Source organism: Aptenodytes forsteri, unplaced genomic scaffold, assembly GCF_000699145.1.
Source record: "Aptenodytes forsteri isolate BGI_AS27 unplaced genomic scaffold, ASM69914v1 Scaffold59, whole genome shotgun sequence".
Lineage (NCBI taxonomy): Eukaryota > Metazoa > Chordata > Aves > Sphenisciformes > Spheniscidae > Aptenodytes > Aptenodytes forsteri.
The window spans coordinates 2663035-2677738 of record NW_008794085.1 but is presented as its reverse complement, the minus strand read 5'-3'; the positions used below and the strand labels follow the sequence as shown (position 1 = coordinate 2677738).

Genomic DNA, 14704 nt, shown 5'->3' with positions numbered 1-14704 from the left:
GTTTTCTTTGTAAAGTAATACCTGTTATATTTCACACAGGAAGGCGGTCTTTTGCACTGTAGGTCCTGTGGTAGTTGCAACATTTTGGATTACTTGCTGGATAAAGTTCAGCTACAACTGTAGAGGGTGGTACTGCACAAATGAAGCTTAATTCCTAACTGCTTGCAAAGCACATCAACGTATGATAGTTGAGGATTTTACTTGTTAAGATTTCTTCACATAACCTTTTCTGTATGAGCTAATTTTATATGTAGGGAGTGTTAAGTACTGCATTTGAAAGTAATTGTATTAAACTTATAATTTATTAATTTAAAATTTTAAGTTAATAGAATTAATTATCTAATACAATAATTGAAAATTAATAACTAAAAGCTAGAATTATTTCTCAGAAGCCTAGTCCAATGCCATACTTTCAGGGTCACGTTACACTAGCACAAACTGGCACTCCTTCAGAAAAGGAGCAGTTCTCCGGCCCCACATATTTGCCCATTTCCACCCCACCTCTCCCTTCCCTCACCCCAGGAGAAGCATTCATGTGATGAAAAGAACTGGGAGCTGCTGTGGGTTAAAATAAGCTTCCCTTGTCCTCCCCTGCCTTCTGTCCATTCCTTTTTAATCTGGCCTAATTCCCTGACCTGGCTTGGCAGTCAGCCACAAGGATGCTTTTGCTCTTTCAAGGAAGGTCATAATAGAGAGAGGCAGTGACTGTGGAAGGACAGGACTGGGTTTTTTTGTGTTTGTACCAGCCCATACTGAACACTGAACTGCAGCCTAACAAACCAAACTGTTATTTCTTGGACTTTTAAACCTCAAAGCATGTGGATTGTTGCAAGAGAGGAAGCAGATTTACGAATGTGTCGTCTCCGGCAGTCTGGAATAATTCCCTTCAATGAACACTTCAAGGGCAGGAGGAAGGTATGAGAGAGACTCCTTTCCTTAGGCCAAAGCTTAGTTTTAACATATTCCAGAACTAACTGGATGCCAGTTCTAACTGGTCATTTTGGAGAACTGGAACAAAAAATCAACTCTAATCAATCAGCAAAAGGTTGCTAATAATGCTTTAATTTGAAAGGAAAGCTTGGGCAAGAAAGAGAGGTGCCACCCTGAAGGACCAAAAGGCCCAAAGGGATGGAACAGCTCTCACCCACCAGGAATCTGCGAGAGACTTCAGGCCATGTCACGTGCTTGGATGTTCAGATGAAGCTATTCTGCTTGTCTGCATTGAGGAAGTCTTGCATATAATCAATAATTTAGGATTCGAATAATAAATCCCAGCTTGGTTCATAGGTTTTGGTTGTTTGTTTCAGGTTTTTTGGCAGAGAGGAAGAGAGGCTTTTGGTGTAACTGCAAAATGTAGCATTTATCTGTGTGTGTCTTGAGGAAGGAGTCACATTTTTTAATGAAGTACATTAATTTATAAATTTAGATGAGCATTGGGTCTGGATTCTCTTTTAGATTAAGAAAGCAGAGGTTTTATGTCTTTTGGTGGAAAATGATTGAATTGGGACATATATGCGTGTACAACTCTGCTGAGCAGAGCTAATACAAGACTTGATTGTGTTTGTGACTGAATAAATTTACTGATTTACATTCTACGTTTGGGGTTTTTTAAACAAAATTTCAGGGATTCACTTTTTAGGTGATTTGGTGTTAGTTGGGTTCAGTCCTGTCTCCCCAGAGCGGTCTCTGTTACGTTGTACTTTTGGCATTAGCAGGGTTCACTGCCTCTGTATGGACCAGTACTTTATGATTTAAGAAAAAGAATAAGAGTGAAAGACTGAAAATTGGATTTGGAAATAAAATTGATTTTGTTATCTCTAATAAAAATAGAAGAAGGGAGAAGAAAGTCAGTCTGACTGTGGCAGTTGTGTGCAGTAGAGTATCTACTGCTCAAAATTCAACAAAGATAGGTATTATCTCTGATAGCTGAAAACCTGGCCCCTGTTTTGGTTTGTCTAAATCTGTGACATCTCTTATGCAGGCTGTTGCTGTCTAGCCAGCCAAGTAAAGAGGTAAAAATTAAGTAAGACTTCAGCTTTGTTTAATTTACAGCTTAAAGTTATAGCCTGTAGCACTGAAAATTAAGGGGAAAAAAAAAAAAAGAAGAAAAGATGGGCTCTTTGTAGAGCTCTTAACTGTTGCAAATTTGCTTTTATAAGACTGACAAAATACTGTCTAGCTCAAGACTTCAAAATCGCAGACAGGATTAAAATAAGATTTTGCCTGCATTCCAAATTTTGAGTTGTAATGGGTGAGAACAATTTGTATTTTACAATTGCTGCACATTGTAAATTAATTCCTGAATGTGCTCCCCCAAAAATCAGATTCTAGTGCTGTCTTCTAGTCTTTAGGCACTGCAGCTGTAATTCCTCTTAATTTACTGTTAATCCTGTTCCTCTCCCTTTTTCTCCATGATTTTTCCATGCCCTTCTCTTCTCCGCTTCTTACCAGTCCTTCCCAGTATTCCACAGAAGTGTTTACAGTGTGCAATTAGATTAATTAATAGCACTTCCATTTTAATAGCAAACTTGTATGCAGTTAATAATTCTTATGTGACCCTTCATTTACTAAGAACTTTCAGGTTTTGTATTCCAGCAAGTAAGGTCTTTCAGAACTGCTCCGTATGTTTTGCGGGTTTTTTTTAACTGAAGGTTCTTATACATTGCAGCTGGGTTTGAGTTTGCTCTGCATCACCGGTTTTTAACATAATTAATGTTTAAACAGAAATATAAGATCAAAACCTTGCTCTCAAAGTAAAAAAATGGGATAAATGAGATACTAAATTGATGCAGAGTTTTATTAATCTAGCCTTTGTGACTTTGCATCTCTTAGAGCAGAAACAAGACAAAATTCTCGCTGGTCGGTTTTCCGCAAGAGAGCCAGTAAGCGTGTCTCACCGCAATGTTAAGACAAGATTGACTTGCCCTGTACCAGGCTTATATCATATTGGACTTTTTTCCCCCCACTGTTTTCATATTGTGAGAAACAAAGTGTTTTGTTCTTGTTGACGGTCTGTTTCAATGGTACTGCTTTAGTTTGTGTTTTGAAGAGTTTTCCAGCTATTAAAATGTTAACTGGTGCTCACGCTACTTCCTTTGAGTGTGTTAACACTTAGTTGTGTGTATTTTCAAAGACTTGCCAGGGTAGAAAAATCTTGCTGTAAGCCTTGTGATATTTTTCCTGCTAATCGAAAGAGAAATTTGAAGATATTTAAGACAACAGGTTAATGGTGTAAGAGTGGGACTTAGAACTGAATCGTACGCTTCTCACTTGCTTCTGAGATGTGGTACCAGAACCACAGGATTCACTGAGGCAACTATATACATCTTGATAACGTTTAAGGCTATAAATAATTGTTTTTATAAGAATGCAATATACACATATATTTACCAGAATCTCTTCATACATATTTATTTTTCCATTAAATGAAATGTGGAGATTTAATTAAATAGCCCATTTAATTCCAGACTTCAAGTGATTATATTACAGTTTTGGAACAGAAATTGAATTGTATTTTGATAAAGGGCATTTTAAATACCAAGCAGAGATTGGCATTTAGCACAGCAGATGGGGGTTTGTAGTGGTGCCCAATGTTTAGTCTTAATCAGTTTAGTTCTCGCTTTCTTGCCATGAATCCTATCCAAATACTTTTTTTCGGTTGGGTTTTTTTTTTTTTTCCTTCCCCCAAAAAAATTCTGGCTTGCTGGCTCTTGTGGGAGATGTGCTTGAGAATAACAAATACAGTGCACGTGGGAGGTGGGAGAAAGGCAAAGTAATTCATGGTAACTCTTCAGGACTGCTCCATCTGTGACCCCTTTCCCTCTGCTGTCATTGCACCCCTGCAGTTGAGAGGTCCTAAACCTTTTAATTTTTTGTCAGGTGCTTTCCTCTGATTCACTCGCTCTTAAACTGTATTTTAGGCCAGAGTACTCTTTGTAGTACTCACATACCATTTGTTAACAATTTTTTTATAAGCTTGCTGATTTTTCATACAAAAGTTAAATGATAAAACAAACAAAAGTGTTGTACGTTGTGTGAATATACTGTTAGATAACAAGTCTCCTGCTGTTTGGGGGTGGGTTCAGGGTTTTTTGGGGTTTGTGTGTGGTAGGGTTTTTTCATTTGTTTCTTGATCGGTTTTTTGGGTTTTTTTTTGTGTTGTGGGTTTTTTTTTTTTTAATATCTCCTTGTATGTCAGTATTACCTAGGAACTTCTGGATCTTGAGATCCACTTCCCTTAGAAATCTCTTCCAGCAGGCTTTCCTGCTTATCACCACATTGCCTTGGTTCCGAGTACAGATCTCCGCAGGCCCAGTCTCATGCCACCTGGGATACGCAAGGGGATAGCTTATGTCTTGTCCAGCTGTGGATGCACCTGTAGCATTTCTTCTGACCAGGGTTTGAACTGAAGCGGGCAGAAGTTATAAAACTGCTTCAAGTCTTTCAGTTGTAACTCCTTGGCCATTACCCCATTTCTTACTACCTTTTTCTGAATCTCCCCAGATTTCCTACTATATGCTTTGGGTGTTTGCGTTGCATAAAACTTGCTTCTCCTGCCAACAATTGCTCTTGCTGGTCATGAAGAGCTAGGTGTGCGCTGTGTGTTTGTGCTTACCTAATCTCTGGACCACTGGTGTCTCCTCTCCAGTTCCAGCTGGTGTCCTTCCTGACGCGTCCAGTTGTTCTGACCACTTCTGTGGCCCTCGTGGCGCCAGTGCTGTTACGCGAGTTTTGCCCTCTCCTTCCAGCACCTTCCTTTCTTGAGCAACAGCTTTTCCTCCTTTAGTTTCAGCTCCTTCGCTCCAACTTCTGCTATATCAGTGAAACCAGTCTGAATAGGGTCTGCTTGCTGGCCTTTGCATATGCTCCTTGCATCCTCATCTTCACTTTGCTCAGCCATATATGAGTGATCCTTGCTCTTCAGTGCTTATGGGAACCTGTATATCAACATCTCTTTCCTGGGTTCTTTTTTTGACAGTCTTACAAAATTAAATCATACTGGTATGGTGACCATACAGGATTCCCATATGCATTCCAGTTTGCATACAGCAACTTCAGCTGTGCAGTTTAGACTTTTCAAGGGGTTTTGTTGCTGCTGTTGGGTAACGGGACTGAAATTTGATTGTGAATTTTTTTTGGAGACTGCTTGCCATTTCTGTGCTATCCACCAAATGCCATGCAATTCACACATGCTGTCTTTTGGAACAAAGTGCTAAGTAGTGGGAAGATCACCCGATTACAGGTTTTATTGTGATCCAGCATGCTGCGACGAAGATAGATACACTTTTGTTAGCAGCAGTTCCTTGGATGTGTGTGTCTTGGAATAGATTAGTTATTAAAGATGCCGACTTGATCTCCTGAAGTTTTGTAAGCTGTGCTTATTTCTGTGATGCATCATCTTTTTTTCATACTGAATTTAGCTGCTTTTGGGGTTTTTTTTTCCCTCTTTTCTTTGCTCAAACATTCTGTGATTTAACATGAGTCATTCTGTCTGTGTGGGAAAGGTCTGCTTTATTACAGGGTCCGTTCTTGAGTGGGGAGGGGAAAGGGTGGAATGTATTTGTGTTTTCTATGTGTTTGTTGTGGAAATGCATAAAACTTTTTTTTTTCTTCTCTTTCTTTCCTCTCTTCATCATCTCATCTGTGTGGGTGATTGTTCCTGCAAACCCTTGGGGAACCTATAGAGACTTTTGGTATGCTCATTCCTTCATTAGTGCCCAAAGTCACAGATGCTAGGAACAGTTTAAAGACTAGAAAAGCAAACAAGAGTCACATCGTAACAATGTGAAGTGGCTAAAAATGTGCACTTGAGGAAAACTTCTAAGTCATCATCTAATAAACCTATTTGTTTGCATCATCACAATAATACCAGTGGCCACTACTGTCCAGTTGGCGTGAATTTTGATTCTGTGCTTGAAAAGTAGAAATGAAGTGTGTTCTCCTGTAGCAAGAGCTAATGTTTTGTGATCGAGATATAATTTTCAAAAGTACCTATCCCGTTTCAAATTCTAAGTCCTGTTTTCAAAGTGACTGAAGTGTATGGACTTCAGTTGCCTAAATGCTATTTGAAATCACCTGCTGAATTGTGTTGTGGTGTAGGAGCCCAGGTGACCTCTGAAAATGAGAACTGGGCACAATTTGACCCACTTTCTCATTAGGAAGAAAATAATTCTAATAAAACACACCACAGAACATGAAATCATTTTTAAAAGATAGCGATTTTAAGATAAATGAGTGCCATTAGGTAGCTTTACTTTGAAAATACATGTTCAATGCTGCTCTCCAAGAAAAGAGAGCAGAAGTGCACTAGATTAAGGTAGAAGTTTCGTTGAAGGAGAGCTTGTGGCTTATTGATATTCTAGAAATGAGAGATTTTTCTCATGCTTCCACAATTTGAATATTTCCAGCTGGATCACTTTTTTTTTCATAAACAGCATTCTTTATTCCGTAAGTAGAACAGAGACAAAGATGATTACATGTAAATGTCACTGTATATTTTTATAAATACTGAATAATTATATTTCAGTGCAAAATATGTGGAAACTTAAAATATTTATTTATATGAACAATGGAGATAGCATGAGAGATATTTAAGACATATATACTGTAATAACATGAAAAAAAATGAGACCAGTTATTTCATGTTTTGGTTGTGCTATATAGTGTTAAAGTTAATGTTCATTTCTAAGCTACAGCCGCTGAAGTTTGAAGGCTCAGCTTTTTGGTAATCTTAATGATCATCTTAGGTTTTTTTCTTGTCATTAAGAGAAAATAATGTTCGTGCTACTTTGACATAAACTGATGTTTAAAAAACTTTATCAGTAGTCATCACTTCAAGTCATCTCTGTTCTTCTGATGGAAGAAGGATCATCAGGCATGAATTTGGACATTGTTAGCTTCCCTTTTTTGTGTTGAGAAATTATTTAACGCTACAGGAAATCCTGTCCTTTTCTCAAATTAGGATCATTAAAAGTCATTACATGAGTAACCCCCATAATTTAAAAACAGTGGAAATATTTTCCCCACACGGGATAAATATGTCAAATGTTTTACTGATTACCCACTACAATATTTTTATATCTCAGTGAGTTTTAATGCCAATTTAAAATAGTTCCTTTGATATAAACTATGTTTTTTTTACTTAACCGTAAGTTTAGGGTAATAAATATGCTCCTCCTCTCTGATACTGCTTGTTTCTCTTAAAAAAAAAAAAAAAATTACTGAGTGGGTATCATGCTTTAAACACTTTTCTGACCTTGAGGTCTGCCAGAACTTTTGACAATTTTTCTGATTTCCATTATGTATCATGCTTTAAACACTTTTCTGACCTTGAGGTCTGCCAGAACTTTTGACAATTTTTCTGAAATTTCCATTATGTTGATGCTGCTCCGTCAGAGCCAGTGACGGCGGGAGCCATAAACCTCCCCTGAGTATTTTGTGATAGTTGAGTCCCATAGCACACTTGAGAGGGGGGAAAAAAAGGAAAACAAAAAAATTCACAACCGGTCTTCTCCAGGGCTGCCATTGTTTTTACTGCTGTTGTAACTGTACTGGTAATAGAAGAGTGATAAGAGAATTTTTGAAAAGTTCTCTGTGTAGACACTAGTATTCTCTGAAAAGGAAAAGTACAGAAAAGTTCTGATTCATCAGATGATTGTTTACAACCCCTTATAAACCTAATTTTTTATGACCGTCAGAAGGTAAAATACAGTTGCTAAAACATATATTTCTAGATATTGACCAGAATAATCTCGGCATGTTGCTGAGTATTTTTAGAAATTGCTTGTGGTGGAACATCGCAGTACAGAAAATCCACTGTTATTAACGTTATATTATGTGAAATGATTCAGATAACACAAAAGCAGTATGATATTTTCTTCTTGATTCTGTGACTCTTTCAGAACCACAGCAATGTCTGAAACACCTCCTGTTTATGACTGTGCATTAAGTAATCTGCATTGATCGGGCTGATAATTGATATTCAAAAAATAGAACTGAAATAGCTGAAAGACGATCTGAACAAAATATGTTGGTGCACATTTTAAATGGTCATCCAGAATTTTGCTATTTTTCATTCCTTCAATTTCAATGGAAAATCAATATTAAAAATATATATTCTCTGACTGTGGGCATGCCTAATGTGCAGTGTCATCGTAGCCCTGTGCTTTGTCTTTGCTTGCAGTAATGCCGTCCATTTGGTATTTGAGCTTGCAAACAGCCTTTAAATAAAGGTGATGAGGGGAAAAAGCAATGAGATTGACGTTACACTCAATCAGTTGAAAGAAAGTATAACTTATTTAACAAAAATAGATTTAAAAGGCTATCTTTGTGGAATGGCTATTTATAAATATGTCAGGTGTTTGTGGTTTTTTCCCCAGTCGAATTAAGAACGTCTTACATCACCTTAAAGCCTGCTTGCGTGTACAGTATTGTGAGTTATTAGAGCTGATGTAGTTCAAGTCATTTGTGTAGAATGATGTAGTTACTCCAGAAAGCTTAGAGGTCACCTGGAGATATTGTAGAAGTTCTAGAGGCATTGGTGCTTGCTTTCATACATGGTAAAATAGCATATTATGAGCTGAAGAAAGAAGTTGATAATGTAGTTCACATATTTTGTTAACAAAGCATCTCCATTGCATCCATGATGAATTACATTAATTAAAATGTACTTTTTTGTGTGTGTTTTCAGTGAAAGAGTTCCTAGCCAAAGCCAAAGAAGACTTTTTAAGAAAATGGGAAAGCCCCCCTCAGGTATCAGTTACTTAAGCGTTCAATAATTTTCTCTATTGCATTTTTTGGATAATGTTATCAGTCTGTAATGAGCAGCGCAGAAAACAGAAATAAGTTTAATGCCATTTTAAAAGGAGTTTCCATTTTTAATGTCAGTTTTGTCGTTGAAGTTCACCAGCAAAGACTCAGTTCTTCTCCAGATTTGAGCTGATGAAATGCCCATACTGAACAACAGCTTTCTCTTACTGAGAATGATGTTCACCATCAACATGACAAGACTCAAAATCTATTGGCATGTTTTAACTGGCTTTTTATAACACTAGGTGTTGGCACATCTGTAATTTACCCTGTTAATAATTTCCCCCATGGTATTAAGGGGAATTAAGGATATTAAGTCTACTGCATGGAGCTTGGGGGCAGGTTAAGGAGCTTGTTAGAGAGAAATCTTTTAAAACTGGAACTTGGGGGTTTGGGTTTTTGAGGAGGGGTCATTATTGTTTTTAAAGCAGCATTTGAAATGCTATGGTAGTGAATATCTGTGAAAATTCACTCAGTGATATGCTCTCCAGACAACTCTCATGTAGAACTGTCTCTAGAGCTTGGGGGTTTTTGCATGTTCTAATATTCTTGTTTGTGAAGCATGAGGGGGTTATTTATCTGCATGTTAAATTCATGATCTGTTTACTGCTAAATGTTTCTTACTAAGCATGTGTCATAGAATCATAGAATCATTAAGGTTGGAAAAGACCCCTAAGATCATCGAGTCCAACCGTCAACCCAACACCACCATGCCCTCTAAACCATGTCCCTAAGCGCCTCATCTACATGTCTTTTAAATACATCCAGGGATGGGGACTCAACCACTTCCCTGGGCAGCCTGGTCCAATGTTTAACCACTCTTTCAGTAAAGAAATGTTTCCTCATGTCCAATCTAAACCTCCCCTGGCACAACTTGAGGCCATTTCCTCTCGTCCTATCTCTAGTTACTTGGGAGAAGAGACCGACCCCCACCTCGCTACAACCTCCTTTCAGGTAGTTGTAGAGAGCGATGAGGTCTCCCCTCAGCCTCCTTTTCTCCAGGCTAAACAGTCCCAGTTCCCTCAGCCGCTCCTCAAAAGACCTGGTTCTCCAGACCCTTCACCAGCCTCGTTGCCCTTCTCTGGACACGCTCCAGCACCTCAACGTCCTTCTTGTAGTGAGGGGCCCAAAACTGAACACAGTGTTCGAGGTGCGGCCTCACCAGGGCCGAGTACAGGGGCACGATCACTTCCCTACTCCTGCTGGCCACACTATTTCTGATACAGGCCAGGATGCCATTGGCCTTCTTGGCCGCCTGGGCACACTGCTGGCTCATGTTCAGCCGGCTGAACATGTCATCTGTAAGGACAAACTATAGAAATGTTGATACAATTCAGTTAAGTCTTTTTCTGTTTTAATGAGTGCAATGTAAAATCTCTTATTAAAATTTGATAGGCATGAAATTATAACAACAGTGTAGTTGGCTATAGTTGTCTTTGATAAATGTAATTTTACTCAATTTTCTTTCATAAATGAATTCAATTCATGCAGTTAAAATGGTCTTTGGGTATTAAATTGTAAATAATGTCATTATATCCTTGTACATGTAGAATACTGCTGGCCTAGATGATTTTGAGAGGCAAAAAACCCTTGGAACAGGATCATTCGGGAGAGTTATGATGGTGAAACATAAATCCACAGAACAGTATTATGCTATGAAGATACTGGACAAACAGAAGGTTGGTGTAATTTATAGTGGTTTTTGTGGTACAAAAGAGTTTGATGTACAAAGATCTGGTAACTGTGGCTAAACTTTGTTGCACTTACTGTGCTTTTGCATATTGCATTTGAATACTGGTGATACTTTAAACAGTTGACTTTCTTTTTTTAGCCAGCAGATTCAGTTGTTGGGGTTGTGTAGAATTCTTACAACAGCCAATAACATTAATGGCAGGCTGAAGAGGCTCTAAGTAGTGTCCAAGGCATTAAGAAAATGTTATCAGTTAAATTCTTTGCTTAGCTTTTGTAAGGTGGCCTATATGTTCTTTGGCAAAAGCAAAATGAAGTACTGTAGTTAAAATAAATAAATACACTTTTGCAGGGTAGCTCAAAATTCTGGAAGACTCTTTCAATCAGAAATTCTCAAAATATTCATTTGTGAACCATAATTTAACAAATTGTTTGCACAAATAATTTCTTCCCCACTCCTGATCCCATGAGGTATTACTTTTTGTATGCATAATTATGTAATAATCCTGCTGCATCTATAGTAACTGCATAGATAGAACAGTAGTCTCTCTCTCAGGACAGCTGTCACACAATAGACATTTTCTGTGTTGAAGACTTAAGTGCTGTAGTCTGAATCTGTATTGTTACTCCAGCCTCACTTTTTTTAACAGTTCATTACTCTTAGATTAAGTAAGTGGTGTCATTTGATAAAGTTTGAATTTTAAATAAAACAGAATTCCAGAATGCTAAGAAGTATTTTTAGGGAATTTATCAGTACAAATAGTTTTTAATGGTTTTGAGAAGTTTTTCAGAAGTACATTATTTAGATTAGTCACTTCTAAGCTCTTCTTACTTTCTAAGACACTATACATAACTTTGCTGCTGTATAACAGAGATCATAGTAAGAAACTATTAATCTGGCAAAGAGAACTTAATCAGCAACTGACAAAATGAAAGTCAGCGTTGCCTCACTGTGGACTCTTGCACTTAAGCATTATTACATTCCTGAGTAATTTTATATAATGGAACTATGGCAGTGACATAATCAAACCATTTTCCCTGAGTTGCAGTTCCAGTATTCTTTACATGTGATTTGGGGTCCTGGACCTTGAATAATGTGTCATTTAATTAAAGACTGCTTTACAATGGTCAGACAAGAAGAAACTAAAATAAACTTACCTTTTAGCATCAATTCTGGCGTTATTTTTTTACTTGGAAAAGCTCAATTTTTTGCAACTTCAGCATTCTCCTATAACAATGGTTTCTGACTTTTATTTAAAAAAAAAAATCCAATTAAAATAAAAAGACCTTCCAACATAGTCCAACTGAAAGACAGCCCAGACCATTTCCACCCGTGTGGAAATTTACCTCATCATTACCTCAAGTATGGCTGGTGGCATCCTGTTGGGAGCGTTGCTGTAACACGAGGTCTGATGAGCACCCCACTGCTGCACGGAGAGCCCATTGACAAATTTCAGATTTTCAACTGTTTTTTCTTTGAACCCTTTTTCATGAGTGGCTGAGTCCTTGTCATTGGGGCAATATAGGAAATTAGATCTTACTTCAGAAAGCTGCCATAAAAATAGTCTGAGGATTTAAAAAAAAAAAAATTGCTACCTCTCAGTTGAAAATAAAATGGAAAGCTATAGCTATAAAATTACCTGGTAAAAGCAAAAATTCACATTTTCAATGATTGCACTGGACTTGCAGTAAAAGATTCACAGGATTAAAGATGTTTGCATCCAGGTATCAGTCTTCTATTAGAAAATTAGATTATTTTGTCTATAATCAGAAGTCTGAAGTGTTCCTTTATAAAATACACGCTTTTTCAACTCAACTTAGCATATATTTATGTATTCTATTAGAAATGTATTAGTGTTATATTAGTAACTTATATTAATTGATCAAAAAAATAGGAGATGGTTTAGGGAGAACACATTTCTGTCGCTTTGTATATTACAGAAAACATACAGATGTCTGCAATTAGACAATGTGCAGGCTGCCTATAATTTTTCATTTACATTTTACTTGAAACAAGAAAAAGCATATTGTGTGTCCTTTTGTTATCCAATCTTATGCTTGGTTTATCAGGATATGAAAAAAAAAAGTAATAGATGTTGATGCAGCCAGTAGTTTTGTGTGTAGGGTTGTTATTCCTTTATTTGTCTGCCTTGATTTAGGAAGGCCGTAACATAACATTGCGTGGCTAGTTTCATTACGTAATTGTTTTTGGAAAGAAAATACTGTTAATAAAAGCTCAGACACAAACAAATTGTTGGACAATCTGCCGTTAAGAGGTATCATTTGACCTACAGGATGCTGTCATTGGACATGCCCTGAGCTTGAGCTTAAATGTGAGCAAAGCCGTGTTATCTGAGGCTCCAGTTTGATATTATGAAGTGTTAAACAGCAGCTTCAGCCTGTGGTATTGCTGCCATCACCCTCCGGTATCTAACCAGCAGAAGATGCAGGAAGGGTGGTAAAGTCTTGTTTAGCATTGCAGCTGAACGCTTCACGATACCCAACTAAAACCTTAGCTTGCTCGCTTTGATGGCCAAGAATTCCAGTGCCATAGGTTTTTAGGGATGAAGGGAACACTTCCCACAAATGAGCTGATTTGAGCAAAATTTTTATTTGGTCCCTAAAGATCCATGATTCAAAAGAGATTTAATATTTTTAACTCGCTATTTCTTTTGTATGACACTTATTTCAAATCAGTAGTGTTTTTTTATAGGTACTACCTTTTGCATCTAAAAGTTAAAATTAAACACAGTTTCAGTCAGGGTTGGAATATCTTGCTTATCTGTTATTTATAGCAGCTAGATTTGATTTCCAAACATGTAAAAACAGGGTTGTTTTGATCACGCTTGTACATTTTCTCCTTGTTTCCGATGGGGGGAAAAAGAAAAAGTAACTTTACTTGGAAATCATGCCGTTCTCAAAATGAGGTATAGATAAATTGTGCAACAGGGATTAAGTAAAATGGAGAGAATCGATTGTGCAATGTTGGGGTTTAACACAAGGAAACCAATTGTTAATTTCTGAGAAAAAGCAATAATCAGAGGTCTGCCACTTGCTGCCTTGTTAACAGCTTAACAGTGTAATGGATTCCAGGAAGGTAGCATTTAATTTTTTTTAATACTTTTCCTAAGCGGTTTGCTAAGCAGAAAAGCAAAACCCATTGAAAGGTCTGGCGGAAGTAACTATTGTTTATAAGAATGGAAATTTTGAATTTGTATTCTCCTTAGTCTTCTCCTCACTAATGTGTGAGCTATATAAAATAAGTCAGTTTACTCCTGTTCACACATAACAAAGTTCATAATTAAATGTCTGACATGATTTCCTGCCTTTCTTAGCGAAGGGTCCAAAGATCAAATGGATTTTATTGAACTTCATCTTCCTGCAGAAGTATCTCCATTACAAACGCAAGCAATTCTTAAGAAAATGTAAAGAGATGTTTCCCTTACTGATTTCTATACTCAGCATGTAGTAAGAAACACTATTCTAGGGTTATCTGCAAACTGTATTGCATGAGTATTACTCTTTAAAATGTCGTTAGACTTTTTAATCCTCTCTCAGCACTGTTACTGTACTAGTAATCCATAAGGTTTTTCATTATCTGTAAAGTTACAAGCTTGCTTTCAACTAATTGTTTTACACTGAAAAATTTATCACCAACTATAAAATGTCATACTTAAATTGAAGATTGTTTTTTCTCTCCTAGGTTGTCAAACTGAAGCAAATAGAACACACACTGAATGAGAAGAGAATATTACAAGCGGTGAACTTTCCTTTCCTTGTAAAACTGGAGTATTCTTTTAAGGTAATCATTATTTTGAAAGAAGTTGTTTGGGTTTCAGGGAAGCGCGTGCTCAAACTTTAGATATTAAAACATTTAACTTTTACAGTAAATAGTTTAAGTATTTTTGTTTTCAAAGATGCTTCACTTGGCACTGTTGCCAGGTCTTGAGCAGGAGTTCCTGCACTTGTGCGCACACTTGCATACACCCCAATTCACCAGGTGATGATTGAAAGGATATCTCCAAATAAATAAATAAAAATTAAATTGAATTGAACTCTTAAAGATTTCCCTTGTTTTGGAGGGAAACTGGCTTTTGTACAGCAGGGAGCTTTTAGGCATCATTCTGTTTTTGAGAGAAGCCAAAGGATGTATTTCTGTACCAATATATATGGAATGGTAAATTTGTAATTGTTCTGCAGATTTTTT

At 37.1% G+C, this 14704-nt stretch overlaps 1 protein-coding gene across 1 annotated transcript in view; it reads left to right on the top strand.

Annotated features, from left to right (window-relative positions):
- The window catches only part of PRKACB (protein kinase cAMP-activated catalytic subunit beta), a 34955-nt gene that overhangs the window by 4483 nt on the left and 15768 nt on the right, over nucleotides 1–14704 (top strand). Inside the window, exons 2-4 of the mRNA XM_009274358.1 lie at nucleotides 8690–8751; nucleotides 10359–10487; nucleotides 14201–14299. Coding sequence (XP_009272633.1) covers nucleotides 8690–8751; nucleotides 10359–10487; nucleotides 14201–14299 — 290 coding nt within the window. The remainder of the gene's footprint in view (nucleotides 1–8689; nucleotides 8752–10358; nucleotides 10488–14200; nucleotides 14300–14704) is intronic.